General features: G+C 39.8%; 1 protein-coding gene across 7 annotated transcripts in view; it reads right to left on the bottom strand.

The window, feature by feature from the left end:
* The window catches only part of LOC125635959 (gamma-aminobutyric acid receptor subunit alpha-4), a 267,090-nt gene that overhangs the window by 214,286 nt on the left and 31,925 nt on the right, over positions 1 to 20,879 (bottom strand). For 6 of the 7 annotated variants that reach the window (XM_048848413.2, XM_075127948.1, XM_048848416.2 and 3 more), the window contains one exon: positions 18,244 to 18,503. In XM_048848413.2, coding sequence (XP_048704370.1) covers positions 18,244 to 18,503 — 260 coding nt within the window. Of the gene's footprint in view, positions 1 to 4,908; positions 4,942 to 5,370; positions 5,437 to 18,243; positions 18,504 to 20,879 lie in introns of those variants that run through there. The other variant, XM_075127949.1, reaches the window with a different exon arrangement.

Genomic DNA, 20,879 nt, shown 5'->3' with positions numbered 1-20,879 from the left:
ATTAGGAAGTATAGCTGAAGACCAATCACAAAAGGGAGAAACTATACGAGAGGCAGAAAACATTGCAAACAAGATGCAAGAACTAGAGTTTGTATTCATGTGGACCATGTGGAATGAAATTTTACAACACTTTTACCACACAAGTCAAGCTCTCCAAGAAAAAGAATTGGATTTGGAAACATGTGCAGACCTCTGTCAATCATTAGCAGACCACTTACACACTTTGAAGAATGATTTCAAAACATTTGAAGACATATCAAAAGATATCTAACCTGATACTAACTACAAAGAAGCCCAGTCCCGCAAGCAAATCAGGAAAAAACAAGCAAATGATAGCAGTGCAACAGAAACAACCCCTCAGACAGAGACAAACATCTACAAGATCTCTATCAAGCATTCTTACAACTACAATACCCACCTGCTGAAGTGAGGAGACAGATTGACAGAGCCAGAAGAGTACCCAGAAGTCACCTACTACAGGACAGGCCCAACAAAGAAAATAACAGAACGCCACTAGCCATCACCTTCAGCCCCCAACTAAAACCTCTCCAACGCATTATCAAGGATCTACAACCTATCCTGAAGGATGACCCAACACTCTCACAAATCTTGGGAGACGGGCCAGTCCTTGCCTACAGACAGCCCCCCAACCTGAAGCAAATACTCACCAGCAACCACATACCACACAGCAGAACCACTAACCCAGGAACCTATCCTTGCAACAAAGCCCATTGCCAACTGTGTCCACATATAGAAAAGGAGTACTTGTGGCACCTTAGAGACTAACCAATTTATTTCAGCATGAGCTTTCGTGAGCTACAGCTCACTTCATCGGATGAATACCATGGAAACTGCAGCAGACTTTATATACACACAGAGATCATGAAACAATACCTCCTCCCACCCCACTGTCCTGCTGGTAATAGCTTATCTAAAGTGATCATCAAGTTGGGCCATTTCCAGCACAAATCCAGGTTCTCTCACCCTCCACCCCCCCACACACAAACTCACTCTCCTGCTGGTAATAGCCCATCCAAAGTGACAACTCTCTACACAATGTGCATGATAATCAAGGTGGGCCATTTCCTGCACAAATCCAGGTTCTCTCACCCTTGGAGAGTGGTCAGTTTGGATGAGCTATTGCCAGCAGGAGAGTGAGTTTGTGTGTGTGTGTGTGTGTCCCCGGGAAAAAGGGGGGGGGTGAGAAAGCCTGGATTTGTGCTGGACATGGTCCACCTTGGTTACCATGCACATTGTAGGGAGAGTGGTCACTTTGGATGAGCTATTACCAGCAGGAGAGTGAGTTTGTGTGTGTGTTTTTTGGAGGGGGGTGAGGGGGTGAGAGAACCTGGATTTGTGCAGGAAATGGCCCACCTTGATTATCATGCACATTGTGTAGAGAGTTGTCACTTTGGATGGGCTATTACCAGCAGGAGAGTGAGTTTGTGTGTGTGGGGGGGTGGAGGGTGAGAAAACCTGGATTTGTGCTGGAAATGGCCCAACTTGATGATCACTTTAGATAAGCTATTACCAGCAGGACAGTGGGGTGGGAGGAGGTATCGTTTCATGATCTCTGTGTGTATATAAAGTCTGCTGCAGTTTCCACGGTATGCATTCGATGAAGTGAGCTGTAGCTCACGAAAGCTCATGCTCAAATAAATTGGTTAGTCTCTAAGGTGCCACAAGTACTCCTTTTCTTTTTGCGAATACAGACTAACACGGCTGTTACTCTGAAATGTGTCCACATATCTATTCAGGGGACACCATTATAGGGCCTAATCACATCAGCCACACTATCAGAGGCTCGTTCACCTGCGCATCTACCAATGTGATATATGCCACCATGTGCCAGCAATGCCCCTCTGCCATGTACATTAGCCAAATTGGACAGTCTCTACGTAAAAGAATAAATGGACACAAATCAGACGTCAAGAATTATAACATTCAAAAACCAGTTGGAGAACACTTCAATCTTTTTGGTCACTTAATCACAGACCTAAAAGTGGCAATTCTTCAATAAAAAAAATTCAAAAACAGACTCCAATGAGAGACTGCTGAATCGGAATTAATTTGCAAACTGGATACAAGTAATTTAGGCTTGAATAAAGACTGGGAGTGGATGTGTCATTACACGAAGTAAAACTATTTCCTCTTGTTTATTCCCCTCCTACTGTTCTTGTAAACTGCTGGAAATGGCCCACCTTGATTATCACTACAAAAGGTTCCCTCTCCCCACCCCCCGCTCTCCTGCTGGTAATAGCCCACCTTTCCTGATCGCTCTGGTTACAATCTGTATGGTAACACCCATTGTTTCATGTTCTCTGTGTATATAAAATCTCCCCACTATATTTTCCACTGTATGCATCCGATGAAGTGAGCTGTAGCTCACAAAAGCTTATGCTCAAATAAATTTGTTAGTCTCTAAGTTGCCACAAGTATTCCTTTTCTTTTTGCGGATTCAGACTAACATGGCTGCTACTCTGAAACCTACTCAGAAACAGCACTGAATCCTAGAGACAAATTTCACATATCTACTTACTATGCTATAATTGATACACTTGAAGCTCATATGGAGAGGAGAGGTGAAGTGTACAAAGAAGCATCAAGTAGATTTTCTTTTCTAAACGATATGGACTTATCTGACGAACAATATTCACAAGGTTCCCAAAAGCTAGTTGACTCATACCCTGTTGACTTGAACATGAATCTCTGGTGGAGAAGTGAAGCAGTTCCACTGTTATATGCACGGAAAGTTTAATGAAACAGGAAAAATAAAATTCAGTCACATTGATCTTCATGACAATACTGAAAGATGGAATACAACGTGTATTTCCAAATGTAGAGATCGCACTACGTATTTTTCTAACACTGATGATTACTAACTGCTCCGCAGAATGCTCTTTTTCTCAGCTGAAAAGAATAAAAAACCCGCAGAGAACAGCAATGTGTCAGGACAGACTTGATTCACTTTCCCTATTGGGTATGGAAGCGGACATGCTTCGTCGAGTCAGCTTCGGTGAACTTATTCAGAATTTTGCAATCAGAAAATCTAGAAAGAAGCTATTTTAATTTCAGCATACACGTAAGTTTTGTGTCATTTTGAAAAATAAAATTTTATTTTACAGTATAGTATTGTTTTTATTTTTTAATTTCATATGGGGGTCACCATAATCTTTTCAGTGCTTAGGGCCTCTAAAGGTCTTAATCCGGCCCTGACTGTTGTAAATCCTGTGAGAGGAGAGTGGTAACAGCCTCTTGGCTCACAAGACTGCAAATTTTTTTTCTGAAAGTTGGACAAGTTTGAGTTGATGGTGGAGATGTAATAACTCCCTCCCTGTCATCAGTAGGGTTCAAACCCATGGCCTTCAGCATCACAAAGCAGATTGCTACCACTTGCTCTAACAGAGTAATTCCATTAGGGGATAACGGCCTCCTGCTGTTAATGAAGTAGCACCTAAAGGGGGCGATGAGAAACACTATGTTAGTGTGAATTCTGTACTCTCCCTGTTAAAGGCAAATGAGCATGTGGGGGTGTAATGACTTTGTAATGACTCCCTGCACAAACCTCTACCACTCAAATGAGTAACTCTATTAGCTGGCAGCAAGAGGAGATTGTCCTTTAGTAGATTGGCCATGAAAGGGACAACATGCTACACACTAATAACACAGGTCACACAGATATTGTGTCTGCCTGGTCTTCTAAATGATTTACATAACAAATAAGCTTGTCTTTTTCAGGTTAAACTAGAGCCAATTTTCTGAGGGGCCTATCCTTCATCAATGAACCCAATGGAAGTTTTGCCACTGATATCGAGGAGAGCAGGATAAGGCCATTTATATTATAAACTATTCAGAGCAGCAATCTTCTTAACAGCCTGTAAAGCACCTAACACTGATTGCTGGAGTTACACCAATAATAAATAATCAAAAAGACTATGCTAGGATATGATTTGAAAAAAAATAGAGATCCACGGAATGATATATTTATGATTTCTTTTCTCAGAGCAAAATATATTCTGGTTATGACAAGATGAGGTATCTCAAATGAGATGCTGGGTGCAGGAGAAAATTGTTATAAAAATGATTGGCTATTTCTAGCACATCTTCTCAAAGTTTTATTCTCATTTGTTTCTTCCTAGAGTAATAATGTGAATATGAAAGAAGTGTCTCTTAATATTAGCATCCATTGAATTTGATACTAAATAGATGAATTAAAGTGGACTGTTCTTGAAATAAGATCCTCTAATAATCTATTCAATTCAAAATAGGTTTATTTTCCTTATCAGTGTTAACCATTTTGGCAGTCAGCCAATATTTTGGCCCACTGATATTTCTTTAGTGAAGACAGAAACTCTTATATTTCAAGCAGTAATACCAACTGCAGCGTACAATTGGCTTTTGAAATCCTTATTGTAGTCAAACAATTTAAAGTTCTTCCCTTAATTATTAAATAGTCAAAACATTCTGAATGTTTTTTAAAAGATTTTTTTTCCAGGGGAATGGTTGCAATGGACAAATGACTTCATGCTGGCTTTTCTAAATCCCAAGAATTTTCAAACACAATCCTTTTCAAAATCTTAGTGCAGAAATTCAGTCCATTTGACTTGGCATGAAGGTAGGATAACTAGGCAAACTTCCTTGCAGGCATGCATAAATATTGTGATTAATGCTGTGCCCTTCTCTTTTCAAGTGGAAGCACATGCAATTGACCATAGATAACACAATGAAGTATGCTATTAGCATAGTTCAACATAGATTGGATACATTTAGCATTAAATCTTATGGCAGGTTTCTGCAGCAAGGTTGTGTTGGTCACCTTATAGGAGAAAATACATCACACCACCAAAATAGAGTAAAAAATCACTCACAAAATCAACTCCCAGATCATTCCCTGTGTCCATAAAGTAAGACTCAAACCGCTGGTTACTGTTTGCTATCACACTAAAATGAAGTTCAAAACAGGAGTCAATCAAAAAACTCTTCAATATTTAACAAGGTTTGCACACTATAACAGCTGTTCATCTAAATACAAATTTTGAAACTTCCTCTGAGCCTACATAATCCTTGACTTAAGCCAAACAAAATCAGGTACTAGATTGTTTTTTTCCCCCCACGTTTTACCAGTTTATGACAAGCAAGCCAATTTTGCACTTCAGTGAAGTCAGATTGCCAATTTAGCATGAACTGAAACAGTGCAGAGCAGCTGAGCTGAGATTTACAGCAACTGGATCAACAACATATTAATATACACACTGAAATGACAAACTTAGTCATGTTGTTTTAAAACAAATAAAACGAATCAACACATCCATTTCACAACCTCCGTGATGAGACCCGATCAAGTCATCTATAAAACAAGCAAGTACGTACTTTTAAAATATTGCAGGATAGATGCCTTATACAAGCCTCAGGAAATGCAGCATTCGTATGGAAAGGCTGAAGCAACGATAAAAGTATTTACAGTGCATCAAATTATGCAAACCCCACTGAATAGTCTATGATGCAAAATACTGAGAATTGTGCAAGCTGTAAGAAAGTCATATGCTAGTGCAGCATTATGCAGTTCCTTGCCGAGCCCCTTTCTAGCTCTCAACAAAGTGTTTTGAGAGTCCTCTTGCAGCACACTAGTGTTCTACATAGCAGTTTTAAATCATTCTGTTTCATTTAAAATTGCTTTCACAGTTTGTATGAGGAACATGCCCTATTGGGATCTGAATTAAAAGAAAGAGTAAATCTCCTATTAGTTCAGCTAAAGAACTATCAGTCGTAGTTGTGCATAAATCCGCTTTGTAGGTCTCTAGCCATTCCGGACAAGACTATCACCAACTGCTGATAAGCAGGAATGTGATACATTTAGGGTCACTTATTTGCAGATCAGCTTCAGCACTATTTTAAACAGAGTAAGCCACAGCAGCACTTCAGCAATCCTGGAGCTGGGTGAGACAACACTTTAGGAGTGCTATGTCTGTCTTGTCCTACTCCAGACATATTCAGAGCAGCCTCGTGGAACGTCCCAGGACCGCTTTTGCAGCAACTGTGCACTACAAGGAAGCTCTCATTGCTATGGAGGCATGTTTTTTCAGAGCTTTAACAGTCCCTTTATGACACTAGATTCTACACCAGTAGGGTCTCCATTTAGGTCAGAGATACTGTACCATCAATTCAGAATAATAGGCTTGTTGTGTTGCTGTTTTAAAGGGGAAGGATATAGCCATAATATAGACTAAAGACGGTTTTATGGTTATGTGGAGAAAAGCAAATGTTAAATTCATGTGTATGTGCCCTCCCCCCATAATTTAGCAGGCCCAGGGTTAGAGTCTGTCTTCGTCCATGGCAGTATCACTAAGATTTCAGTAATTTACAATCCACATGCAGGTTAACTTAATGTACAGGAAGAACAGGGAGTCATTTGATGTCACACAGTCAAAGTATGTATTTTTCAAAATTAGAACTCCTTTACTCACACCAAAAGGCACACATTTTATGGGACTTCAAATACATGCAACTTTGTCCGCATAATAATGGTGCTTCCATGAACAAATTGAGTAATTTTGTTTTCAGATGGTGCTTCTTAGCCACTAGTGCCACAATTCCTTAATTTACATATGCAACCACTGCAAAACACATGTAAATAAAGTGCAAATATGGCTAATTTTCAAAATCCTATCTAAGAGGAAATTGTGAAGGTGAGGGTGGTCACCTGTCTGGATTTCAATATAAATTTGGGAGATTTAGGCACAGATTCTGTCAATAAGTGCAGTACTGTTTAGCCACGCCATGAAAACCTGCCTTTATCCCAGTTTAGAAACACTTTTCCATTGCACACTAATCCAAGAGCCCTTTTCTTATCCTGTCTGCTGTTTCCTAGAGAAGCGCCGGTTTCCAGTTACTTCAGGAGGAATGACAGCTTGCCAAATTGCATGAGATTTGAGGTTTGCCACGGAGATAACATGTTCTCATCAAGAAAAGGAGTACTTGTGGCACCTTAGAGACTAACCAATTTATTTGAGCATAAGCTTTCGTGAGCTACAGTTCCCTTCATCGGATGCATACCGTGGAAAGTGTAGAAGATCTTATTATATACACACAAAGCATGAAAAAATACATCCTCCCACCCCACTCTCCTGCTGGTAATAGCTTATCTAAAGTGATCACTCTCCTTACAATGTGTATGATAATCAAGGTGGGCCATTTCCAGCACAAATCCAGGGTTTAACAAGAACGTATGGGGGGGGGGTAGGAAAAACCAAGGGGAAATAGGCTTGAATAGAGACTGGGAGTGGCTTAGTCATTATGCAAGGTAGCCTAAGTTAATTGTACCCAATTTGCAAATGAATTCCAATTCAGCAGTTTCTCGCTGGAGTCTGGATTTGAAGTTTTTCTGTTGTAAAATAGCGACTTTCATGTCTGTAATAGCGTGACCAGAGAGATTGAAGTGTTCACCGACTGGTTTATGAATGTTAGAATTCTTGACATCTGATTTGTGTCCATTTATTCTTTTACGTAGAGACTGTCCAGTTTGACCAATGTACATGGCAGAGGGGCATTGCTGGCACATGATGGCATATATCACATTGGTGGATGTGCAGGTGAACGAGCCTCTGATAGTGTGGCTGATGTTATTAGGCCCTGTGATGGTGTCCCCTGAATAGATATGTGGGCACAGTTGGCAACGGGCTTTGTTGCAAGGATAGGTTCCTGGGTTAGTGGTTCTGCTGTGTGGTATGTGGTTGCTGGTGAGTATTTGCTTCAGGTTGGGGGGCTGTCTGTAGGCAAGGACTGGCCCGTCTCCCAAGATTTGTGAGAGTGTTGGGTCATCCTTCAGGATAGGTTGTAGATCCTTAATAATGCGTTGGAGGGGTTTTAGTTGGGGGCTGAAGGTGACGGCTAGTGGCGTTCTGTTATTTTCTTTGTTGGGCCTGTCCTGTAGTAGGTGACTTCTGGGAACTCTTCTGGCTCTATCAATCTGTTTCTTCACTTCCGCAGGTGGGTATTGTAGTTGTAAAATGCTTGATAGAGATCTTGTAGGTGTCTGTCTCTGTCTGAGGGGTTGGAGCAAATGCGGTTGTATTGCAGAGCTTGGCTGTAGATGATGGATCGTGTGGTGTGGTCAGGGTGAAAGCTGGAGGCATGTAGGTCTACTGACCACTATTCCTACCTACATCTCCCCCCCCCCCCCCCCCATACATTCTTGTTAAACCCTGGATTTGTGCTGGAAATGGCCCACCTTGATTATCATACACAATGTAAGGAGAGTGGTCACTTTGGATAAGCTATTACCAGCAGGAGAGTTGGGTGGGAGGAGGTATTTTTTCACGCTTTGTGTGTATATAATAAGATCTTCTACACTTTCCATGGTATGCATCTGATGAAGTGAGCTGTAGCTCACAAAAGCTTATGCTCAAATAAATTGGTTAGTCTCTAAGGTGCCACAAGCACTCCTTTTCTTTTTGTGAATACAGACTAACACTGCTGTTACTCTGAAACATGTTCTCATCAGTGTAAACAACAGTTGTCTTCCTCTCTTTGGTATGCATTGTTCACTTCTGCCCCTCTCCCAGATATTTAACGCTGATTATGTACTATAAGAAAATCAAAAATCCTTTCAGGCCCCGATTCGCCATCTTGCCATGTCACAGCAAAACATATAAACTTGGAACAGAAGTATCTCTTGGGTTGACGTTCCAGAGCCAGGGGGATCAATATTTACTGAAAAATGCATTATAGATTTTGCTTTGCCCAGTCCTAGTAAAATCTACACCTGCACAAAGGACAATGAATTCCATTACAAAGAGAGAAGAATACCATAGTGCACAAAAACTATTTCATAATTTGGAAATCAATAGAATTTAGAATTATGTGAACAGAAATAATAGTTATTGAAAGCTACTCTTTATAATCCTATCTGTAATGCTGGATATTTAACTATGTCATATCACCCCCTCCAGCTGTGCAATATTTAGGCTCAAGATTTAAAATAAAAATGCAAAACAATCATGCAATTTAGATAAAGCCAGAGTATGAGAATCAGGAAACAAAACTGAATATAGCAAAGATCCATTAGGTTTATTTGTTTATCCCCCATTGCAGGATTGTTCCATTTAGTGTATTCAAAGGAAGAGAGGAAAGAGTTGATTAGAAACGAGGACTTTTAAAAAGTGTTTTCTCCACTTTTCAATTCTCCAGTGACCTTAAATTCTCCTTAAATTTGTTACAGTGGCTTGGTGAAAATGCCTTTGAAAACACACTAATCTGCCTGAGGGATTTTTCCAAGCTTCTAACAGATTTATTTCCCCCCACCCTCATCCCCTCAGAGTATAAATGAAATTAGCTAAAATGTCACCATTAGCATAGAAAACTCACCCTAAAGTTTGGTGGTGCTTGGGCTCACCTGTACCACAAACCTCACTACTCAGTTTTTCCCATAACAATTTTCAAACCAATAAAAAAATATTGAAGCCACAGTACAAACAACAATTCAAATTTAACTCACAGGCTTATCATAAAAATCTTTACAGGAAACAGGAAAATTGATCCTCTTTGTGGATAAATACACATCCATATAAATGAGGACTATTGAAATGACAACTTTAAATTTTTTTTTAGTCTTTTCCTCGTTTGTTCTTTAGAAAGCATAGTATTTATTCAGAACTACCTGAAAATCCTACTCCTTCCAGCCAGGGGCTTAGTCTCCTTTTGTGTTTTTAAAATGTTCTAAGATATTACAATACTTGGCTATTTTCAATATTTACTTTCATTAAAAACTAGAAGACAAAAAGATCTGATAAACTGGTTTCATCCAAATCCTAACTGGGTTCTTGAAGCCAATATTAAAACAACAACCATTATTTATTTCAGTGGTGAAACTGAAGAGTATTTACTTTTCAGTGGATCTGTTCAATCCTCCCTGACTGAGGAATGCACTTAAGCACATGCTTAAATCCATCCCTAGTTAGTAATCCACTTAAGCATGTGCTTTCATTTATTAAGCATGTACTTAAGTGCTTTCCTGAACAGAGGCTTACAAAAACAACATTATCTATTTATGCTTTAATTTCCAAAGTAAGTGCCTGATCTAAAACCCAATTAACTCAATGGAATTTGACTCCGGCCTTTGGAGCTTAAAATGACTAATAACAGAGAAGAGCCTCACAGTGCCTAGCTTGCATTTCTGGCAGTTCTTTATAGTATTAGAGTTACAAGAATTAGCAAACTGCTACACTTTCTAGCAGGCTTTGCAGGTGGGAAGGACTCCAGAAGGACATCCTGTTTATTTACAAGAAATCTGCTGTGACAGAACTCCTGTGGTAACAACTTTAAAGTCAAACAATTTTGGTCACATTACCGTCATTACAACCTGATTATCCATGGCCAAACCCAGATCTGTAACTCAATGGATTTTTCTTCTGGATTTACAGTGGTTGGATCAGAATCTGACCTAAATCAAATACCTTGATTCCCATCTCCCAAGAATTGCTCACCTTCCAAAAGAAGAAAGCTTTCACTTTTCCACAGCTGCCTATGAATCATAGAATATCAGGGTTGGAAGGGACCTCAGGAGGTCATCTAGTCCAACCCCCTGCTCAAAGCAGGACCAGTCCCCCATAGTTGCCCCAGATCCCTAAATGACCCCCTCAAGGATTGAACTCACAACCCTGTGTTTAGCAGGCCAATGCTCAAACCACTGAGCTTCCCTCCCCCGCTATGTTGCACACCCTAACCATATCAAAGGTATCGTCAATCCAAGGTTTCTGGATAGGGACCATCCAGTTAATAGAACGCTATGATTTATACCATTCAGAATGATATTGCTAATGTGAAATACTAAGAAGCCCATTTAAACTACTTGCAATGTTGGCAGTTAGGTTCGATCCCGTAAAGATTTATACATATGCTTAACTCTGCTGAAGTCAATGGGTCTACTCATAGTATGTAAAGTTAAAGGCACGCATAGGGCTTCAGCAGGCTAACAGTGATATTCAAATAGAAGCTGGACTTTATCCTCAAGTATCCAAATGCTCAGCATGCACATTGAATCACTACAGAGTTAGGCAGCTAGTCATCACTACCATACCTTTCAAATAAGGTTTAATATGAGATATGCCACTCACACTAGACCCACATCTACTTTCATCCCACACAGAACTGCTCTCTCATTATTACTCTAAATTACTGATAGCAGAGATGCTAACGAAACTAAAGCGATAGAAAATTGTTGACATGTCAAATACATTATTCAGAGAGCACTGAAAGCTCCCTCCTTTGCTTTATCTGATCATCGTCATTCCCCTCCATTTGCATGACCACCTGACATTTTTTAAGGCCAGTATCTCTCATTTGGTTCCTGGCTGGATTTAACTGCTAAACACCATGACTTTTTTTTTTTTTTAATTACCTAAGGCTATGGAAATAGAAGTGAAACCCTACTATTACATTTTAAAACTGAATCATTATTCCATTTTCTAGTGTTATTTAAGTCTTAGAATTTAATAACGATTAAACTGAACACTTGTGTAACTAAACAGCTAGGGCCAGAATGGGAGTGACTGCACGTCCGTGCAAGGGAGTAAGCGAGCATATACCCAGACATGGGCAATATGAACATTAGATCTGGTCAGGTTGGAGCAAGCAAAGCCACTTGCCACTTTACTCCCTCTTCAGAGCAGGCTCCACCCCTCTACTCCCTGCCTAGAATAGCTAAAGGGGGAGCTAATAATGTACTGCCGCTGTTAGAGCGCAGAGGAAGCAGGGGGAGGAATTGTGGGGCGCACCGTATGCATCTCTCCTTGCTCAGCACTGTGCCTGAAGTCACAGGGTGAAATCCTACCCCAGTACAGCCCATGGCAAAACTCCTATTGGCTCAGTGTGGTCAAACAACAACGATGAGATAATAACTGGCATGTGCTAGGTTTGGATAATAAATGACTAAAAAATATAAGATTTTTAAAAAGACACCCAATAAGACAACAATATTTTAGCTGGGTTAGGATAAAAAAAAAAAAGGGATCTGAGTCAGTATGGATTACATCTATTTGTAACTTTAGGCTTTAAAAATATTTGATTTAATTTTAAGTGCTCAGAATTGTAGAAAAGGGTTTGTTTAAACTGACCTACTTTTCGGATCGCACATCCCAGATATACACTGAGAAGGATAAAGGTCTTACTAATAGTGCTGAAGAGGTTTGTTTTTTTAAAATGGAACTTTTTGAAATGATCCAAAATGTGATGAAATTCTTCTTTAACACAAAAAGTCAGTATGTCTTTAAATGGAAGTGAAACTAGCACAGAAACATAAAAATAGAATCATGATTCTGAGAAACCATAAATCATTCCGCTTCCTCCAGCACCGGGGTTGCCAACCCTCCAGGCTTGTCCTGGACTCTCTAGGGATTAAAGATTAATCTTAATTAAAGATTATGTTATGTGACGAAACCTCCAGGAATACGGCCAACCACAATTGGCAACCCTAATGACATACAACAATATTTCTGCTTTTCCTAAACAAAGATCAAAATATACAGGGCCAGATTCAGTCTTGCTGATGCAAGAAGGTGCTAACCTGCTGCCTGCCCCATCACCCCAGGGTTACACTTGAGGGAGGGCAGGCTCGGATAGGTGCTACCTGTCCTCGCCTATTGGTTTGAGTCAGAGGAGGGTAGCTTTAAGCTCTGCTGCACTTTTCTCAGGAATAATGCAGGCAGAAGCTGCCTAGGAGAAGTGCATATTCCTTGCATCCTGGGTTGCCATACCCTATCTCCATACAGACTGAACAAAAAAAAATGCCATTACCCATAAGCCCAGGGCAGAGGAGTGTTATCTGGGCAGATATAGGTGCCCGATTTCCTGTTTGCTGGACAACAACAGTAAAGGAAGCTGACATGGTGGGGAGGAGGTAACATTAAGGTAACAACAGCAGCACTAAGTGCAGGGTAGCCAGAGGGGCTGAGTGGGCATGGAGATAGTGAACTGAGCAAACAAAAGGCCTGGGAGAGGAGAAGGGACTGACAAGAACAGAAAGGAGCTGAACTTGGAGTAGAACGCTGTGTAGGCAAGGCATGTCTCTTTGTTCAGAAATTACATATGAAAGAAGGTAAGCAACACATAACTCAGAATACACTTTGAACAAAGCCCTTAAAAGCAATAAGGCAATGCCCTTATTTCCCATCCTTGACCTTCAGGGACAATTGCTTCCCCCTGAGATGGAGATCATAAGAAGGGAAAGAAAAATAATTTTTCCTCAAAAGGCCCAGTCACCATGTTTCTGAATAAATACTGACTTCATGTTGACCTGTTACTGTATGTTAAATCATTGTAGTAACAAAGCAATTTCTAATATAATAATTGTCACAGGCCAAATTCTGCCCTTCCAGATTATCCATACAACCCTCATTGATTTCAACATGAGTTGCACATCAGAGAATAGACTCTGACCTACTAATATGACATGATTTTCCTGCTCATGTGAACTGATTACTCTTTTGCTATGTTACCAGCACTTTCTACCAGCTAGAGAACAATACTAGGCAAAACTGACTTCTATAACACTAACAAAATATTGACTGTTTTAGGGGAACAAACTGGAGACAAATAAAAAAAAAAATCACGAACCAAGGCAGTTTTTGTTTGTGACACACAAATTACATTTCTTACAGGAGCGGATATAGCCTTGGAAAATGTAATACAACAAAGTTATCAAATTTAAATTATCCTACAGAGGTATCAGGAAAATAAGAGTCTTCAGAGGCCTGATAAGAAAAGTTATTATTATAACCTTGTCTGATAATGGGAAACAGAAACTGCTTGTGTCTTAGTGAAATAAATACTTGGATATTTATAGTACAGCCAAATAGCAGAATTAAAACCAATCTCAGGAAGAATAAACAGCAAAAAGAGAATAAATATTTGCACCTCAGTATGAATAATGCAAGAACACTCCCTTTCAGTCAAACATCCCATGTGATGTATCCTCTGTACCACTAAACTCTTTAATTTACGTTGTGGTGGAATGCTTGCAGCAGCATCAGCACATCACAGCGGAGATTCAAGGGCCTGATCCAAAGCCCACTGAGTTCTATCGAACATCTCCAAGAGTCTCTGAGAGATCATGGCTGATAGGCAAACCTCATTCCTCCCTCCTATGTAAAGACATCAAAATCGGATCCCAAGATACCAATCCTGTAGCTTGTTTCACAAGAGCAGGGGTCCACCTCTGCAGAGTCAATTGCAGAATTGAGGCCCAAGTACAGTAATAAATCCACTGATGTCAGAAAGGTGTGTTAGACTGGTTGAGTAATGAGAGTATTGGAATATATTGGTCTAAGTTAAAATGCATCGGATTGTCTAACTATGCTCTGAAAAAGCTTACTGGTTTTTTTAGACAAAAGGTAATTTAATTTAAAATATATTAGGTCAGTCTCATCCATGATGTAAACGTAGTGAAGTAAATGTAATTATACAAAAGAACAACTAGTCACATCATACAGCCAATATCTTTGTCAAAGTATGTTGTAGTCAAAGCTATGCTACCTTTGATATAGATTTGCATGAGTTATGCATAATGTAAATGGACACCTCCAAATAGACCAGAATGCATCTCTTTCCAATGAAACAGCTTTCCAAAGAAAACCTATCAGACATTTGGAGAATGGGCTTTTGATTAAAAATCTAGATCTCTCTTAAAAAAACCACAGTATATTGGTCTGAGTAATATATACATTGACTTTACATGAAAATCACATTTTAAAATTATTGTTGGTCTCATGGAAACAGATCTAATGGATGACATACATACTTGAAAAACTATTTCTAATAATAAAATCTTTATTTTATCAAATCCTATTATTAATTTGCTTAATTCTTATGTTTATTGGGCTGTACAATCCCCTTCCATCACAAGGGACCTACCTTCATAGTCCAATTCCCTCCTTCCTCATACAGAGGCCAGTGCTGCAAATCCATATTTATACTCCACTTCAATTATTGGGATCATTCATATAGATAAGGAATACTCATTCAGGAACAACAGCCCAGAGAAGGGCAGAACTTAGTTCTACTTTTCATATATAGCATTTTTTTTCATAAGATCAGTTACTGTCTTTTTGTTGTTGTTTTGAGGGGATCTAAAGCTACCCTAAGTCTGGGGAATCTCAATGGTGAAAAACCAGCATAGTCATCTCTACAGCGCCCAAGGTGGGTGATAGCAGGGGCAGTCCAGTCTCAGTCAGGAAGAGGAGTAGGAGATTCCTATCACACAATATAGATACTGTGGCTGTGCACCAGGGAGAGGGTTTAGGGCTTTAAGATTTTTGGACAGCTTTTTCAAAATTTACAAGTGCGAAGTTTTGGCTAACTGTCTTTTTGAATGTTCACATTTTCCCCTGTGGACAACGGCCAGTCTGTCGAAATTCTGCCAACAATCTAAATTTCAGGAGGGCTAAGTTGTGTAAGACAAGTTTAAAAAAAGGTCTCATGAATTGCACAAGTTTTGCCCAAGTTTATTGCTAATTCCACTATTTTAACACAAATGTCAACATAGGAGAAACCAAACAGGATTGACATAAGAAATCAAAGTGAAACACCTAATTAGGATGAGACAAAATAATAGTAATAGTAAAAGACAAATTACATTTAAAAGTTATTTTTATGGTATATTAATACTAAACACTGGGCAATCCTTCTGAACTCAAAACTCAGGGCTTGCCTACATAGAAGAGTTATTGTGAACTAAGTTAGGGTATGAATTAAAAGCTCAGTAGGTACTCTGCAATAATTCTACATGTGGACATGCTTATTCCATGTTCAGAGTATCCACAGGGGATGCTACTGTGGAATAGCTATGAAGGAGGGTAGTGAGAGAGCAAAGAGGTGGGAAGGAAAGTGGAAGTGGGTGGACAGCAGGGGAGGAAAGCAATAGAGAGTGAAGGTGGAGGGAAGAGGTCAATCCTAGAATCATAGAAATGTAGGGAAGGTAGGGTCCTCAAGAGGTCATCTAGTCCATCCACCCACACAGAGGCAGGACCAAGTATAGCTAGACGATTCCTGACAGGTGTCTTGTCTAACCTGTTCTTAAAAACTTCCAATGACAGGGATTCCACAACCTCCCTTGGAAGCCTATTCCAGTATTTAAGTATCCTTATTGTTAGAAAGATTTTCCTAATATCTAAATCTTCCTTGCCACTTCCCAAGGGTCTGGGGCATCACAAAGTTGGCTTGAAGCTGAGTGGAGCTGAAGATCTAGCCTCTGGACCCAAAGGGTACATCTACATGGCCAAAAAACAAACAAAAAAAAATAACCACCTGCTGAAGCAAGTCTCAGACCCCAGGTCAGCTGCCTCCAGCTCACATTATGAGGCTAGAAATAGTCACGTCGACATTCCAGCTCAGGCTTTGAAACTGATGTGGGCTCTGAAACTTGCTGCCACTGGTGTTTTTGCAGTACAGACATACTCTTAGGGTCTGATACAACCCAAGCTTCCATTGACTTCAACGGGAGTTGGGGTCAGACTTTTAATTAGCGGGCCTGGATATCAAGATAAGTACTAAGGAATCACACTTAAACTACCTAGATCTCATTTAGGACACTACGATAGCTAAAAAGCAATCCACGGAAAAGGCTTGACAGTAGGTAGGTGGGGTGCCTGTGCAAAAAGACATTATAATCAGCTCCTTGAAAACAAATCCATGACTGAAATAGCTGGATCTGACAAATCCCACGTGATAAGAGTCTTGAACACTTACTGATTTCATAGAAAATGAAGGTTCAGTGCTGTGAGATCTGCACATAAAGGAATACTGATTGTTGGATAGATTGTGCCACCCTTGCTTATTCTGAGTAGTACCTTATTCCACTGATTTAAATGTATTACTCACCGTGAGCAAGGGGATCAGAATCTGGCCCTATGTCATTAGCTTCTTTGATAAATTAAAATAAATAAATGAAGATATAAAAGGGTTACAGAATCCCAGAGAAGTCCTTCCCAACAGGCTCAAACCAAAACTTTAACTGCTTCATTAATAAATTCAGGAGAGGCGGGAAAAAAGACTATTAAAAAACAGTCTGCAAGAAGAAAGATATAATTATTGATGGACACAACCTACAGATTTTTCCTGACACCGTCCAATCCCTCAGCAATGCAAGGAAGAATTAAAAAAAAATTATAAATGGCGACAGCAAAGCCGCAGACTTACATTTGGCTGAATTCCATGTTTAGCGTAGAGGGGAACTTTCTTATTGCCGAATGCTATTTTTTTTTAACCTGTCTAACTGATTTTAAAATTACTGCTTGCAGCCAGACCACCACCACCACCACATTGGATCCCGACTCTTGGAGGATGATACACATTTTCTTTCCTTCTTTGAAATCTTAACTAAGTATGAATCCCAGAACTCCATGCAGAGACTGGCCTGCCTGCCTCTTATACGGATATGGATACAGTTGCCTCTGTGGTTACCCCTATTGTCTGGGAGCCTTCAGAGGGCATCCTGATGGCTTGGGACACTGTGCAGGGGTGACAGTAGAAAGGAGTGAGCAGGCTGGGATCTAGGTTGAGGATCAGGTACATTGTCACCTCCATTAGTCTTGCAGAGATTTCCATGGAAAAGTAATAGTCTCGGACTCTCAGGGTGCTGGTGCCAACCACAGCCAGGGGCGGCCCAGATAATGTGGCTCCAATGAAGACAAGAGGGTAAAGGGAAGGTTAAAACACTCAGAAACAATAGAAAGGCATCAAGCCTCCATGTAGATGATCCCAGTCTCCTCTGGTGCCCTGGGATCTGTAGATTTTGTGGACTGGACACACAGCCTAGGCAACAGGGAGATGGAGTGAAAACAACACAATGGAATGACTTGGGAGGAAACCCCACAAGGAGAACCTTCTAGCTTAGCTCCCTCCCATGAGGAGAATGCAGTCTGGCCCGCTCTTCTCAGATGGATAAATATAAGCTACATGTGTTGTTAAACATTCTACTTTCGTCTTCACTCTATTTCATCAAGATTAGACCCTCTATCTGGAAGGTATAACTTGTTAATCAAAATGGACAATATGGAAAGATCCTAAGAGAACCAAGTCCTGGTCCCATTTATGACAGTGGAAAAAAGCCCTCAATAGGACCAGGATTTATCCCTTACAATGTTCTCTTACGGGACCCTACAAATATATTGTCAGATATTTTTCATGCACTGGACTCAAACAAGTGTATATAGTCCTGAAAACAGTATAACAAACAACAGATAAATAAAATACCATGAGTGCCTCTTCTGTGCACTGTTCTCGCTGCACCGGCAAGATTGGAAATTCAAGGAGTGATTTCACTGTCTTCCTTTTGGCCTTTTCCAGTTGAACATTAGTAAAATAGTTGACAGCAGCAAATTCAATAAGAGCAGAGAACACAAAGGCAAAGCAGACAGCTATGAACCAGTCCATGGCAGTGGCATAGGATACTTTTGGCAACGAATGCCTTGCACTGATGCTCAACGTTGTCATTGTCAAAACTGTCGTTATTCCTTCAAAGCAAAGAAACAAAGCAAAATTAATTGCTCTATCCATATTTTATTTTATTTATCAGATCAGAATGGCAATAAAAAAAGAAAAATCAAAACCATCTAGTAGTTTTCCATTTGTAATTGCAAAACCTAACATCAAAAAATGCAATTAAATTGCAGATCTCAAGATAATCCTCATTTAACTGAACATGCCACTTAAATCATCTTGCCAATGAATAATGAGGAGAAAGGAACTCAATATTCAATTTTTTTAAAATAGCACTAATGATCCTTATAGCTTTAAAGCAAAATAGGCAACAATAATTTGTGAGAAAACAATTTATACTGCGCTTGACCTTGCAGTTCAGGGATAACGTAACTCTAATGCCATAAGAGGATCTCAATTCAGGTCCCAAATTGAGACTAATACTCCCATGCTAGGAAAATATGTGAAGAGCAAGATCTCTCAATCCCTCATGAAAAGAGAGCACCATGTCTTGCTCTCTGTGGGCAAATGGGAACAGTGATTGGACCTAATCTTCCAGTTTTTATTCTGGCAAAACTCCAGTTGAAGCCAATGGGAGACTTGCCTGAGTAAGGACTGCAGAATGAGATCCTTTATGGGCTGAGGCGTCTTGATTTGTGTGCAACTCTTATCATCTACATTGATGACTTTGCTCAACATGGAACTTCTAAGAGGAAATTGAGGGCAGAATAGGTGAAACCTAAAGGTCAAACCCAACAAGGTAAATACAGTTCATTGTGAGCTTGCAGGAGTCTTACTCAAAAAGGTGATGGTGGACATACTGATGTGGGTGATGGGATTTTCTCAGGCTAATTAAAGTAATTTAGCTAGTAAAGAAATCCCTATTGAAATAGTTGTTTCTAAAGAAGATGACTCTGTTTTCCAAGACTCAGTAGTTTAGCTGATATGTCTTTACTGATGACATTATTAATGTGTTGGTTAGCAGAGGAATGTCCTGACCTTTCTTAAACATGAAGTGATCAGAGTCCTCCTCAAGGAGGCACCACTTAATGCTGGAGTGATTTGTTAATTATTTCCCAGAATCAAACCTCTCCTATTTGGGAAAAGAGATTGAGAAGCTAGTAGCTATTAAATTACCCGTGGACGTCAGTGGCACCATGGGTAAATTCTGAACCAATCAACAATTGGGAGAACCTAGCAATGTTGAGAAGGGAAAAACATAATAAAATAAATAAAATAAAATGGTGTCGATGGGGCAGAAGTTCTTCCCCAGAATGTTTTCAAAGTATCAGATGCAATTTTCTGTATTTTATAAGCTTTTAAGATATTTCAAAAATATCCCAGCCCTTAACTGCTCTTTATGTTTGTGTGTGTCATAGGCTAACTTTCCAGAGTAGCAAATTACGTTCTATTAAAATGCTAACAGACATGAGCCCTAAACACACTTGTGCATTTCCAAGCAGATGCACATAAGCATTTTTTAAAAAAAGAATCAGCATAGTAAGCAAAAAGATAAAACCCCTAAAACTATGCAGATTATTTCTCCCCCTTTCCTAAGGAACACTGGTCTCCCGTATCCACCCAGCATCACCTCTCCAAAACTCCACCTAGTCTATAGAATCCTATTCCTGATATGTAAAAATCAGATCTTTTGTACATAGTTTATTGTAAGATTTTGGCACCAAATTTATACAATAAATCACAAATCTGACTTACTACTGTGCATGTTTCTGTTACTTATCAGCATTACAATAGGTTTGGCTAGGATAGGATGTGAGCCGTACGAGGCAGCATAATTCCCAGGGGTTTCTGTGGCTTGCAGAACTCAACTCTATAGATCTATAGAACTGGCCCCTAAAAACTGAACTTTGCCTTCCCATATTAACTAGCATTAATGCAGGATCAGAACTCACTGAGGCCAATTATCTAATTATTTTTTTGAACCCAGTTATACTTTTGCCCGTCAAAACATTCCCTGGCAACAGGTTCCACAGATTCACTGTGCATCATGTAAGAAGTACTTCCTTATGTTTTAAACCTCTGCCTATTCATTTCAGTGGGTGACCTCTGGTGCTTGTGTTATGTATAGGGGAAAACAACACTTCCATATTAACTTTCTCCACAACATTCATGTTTTTATACACCTCTATCATATCCCCCTCCCTTAGTCATCTCTTTTCTAAGATGAACAGTTCCAGTCTTCTTTAATCTCTCCTCCTATGGAAGCTGTTCCACACCCCTAATCATTTTGTTGTCTTTCTCCGTACTTGTTCCAATTCTAAGATACCTTTTTTGAGATGAAGCGACCAGAACTGCATGCAATATTCTAGGTGTGGGCATATCATGGATTTATATAGTGGCATGATGATATTTTCTGCCTATGCCTTTCCAAATGGTTCCTAACATTCTGT

Source organism: Caretta caretta, chromosome 4 (genome assembly GCF_965140235.1).
Source record: "Caretta caretta isolate rCarCar2 chromosome 4, rCarCar1.hap1, whole genome shotgun sequence".
In the NCBI taxonomy this organism is placed as follows: Eukaryota; Metazoa; Chordata; order Testudines; family Cheloniidae; genus Caretta; species Caretta caretta.
The sequence above is the reverse complement of the archived record's forward strand: the minus strand, read 5'-3'. Positions and strand labels throughout refer to the sequence as shown.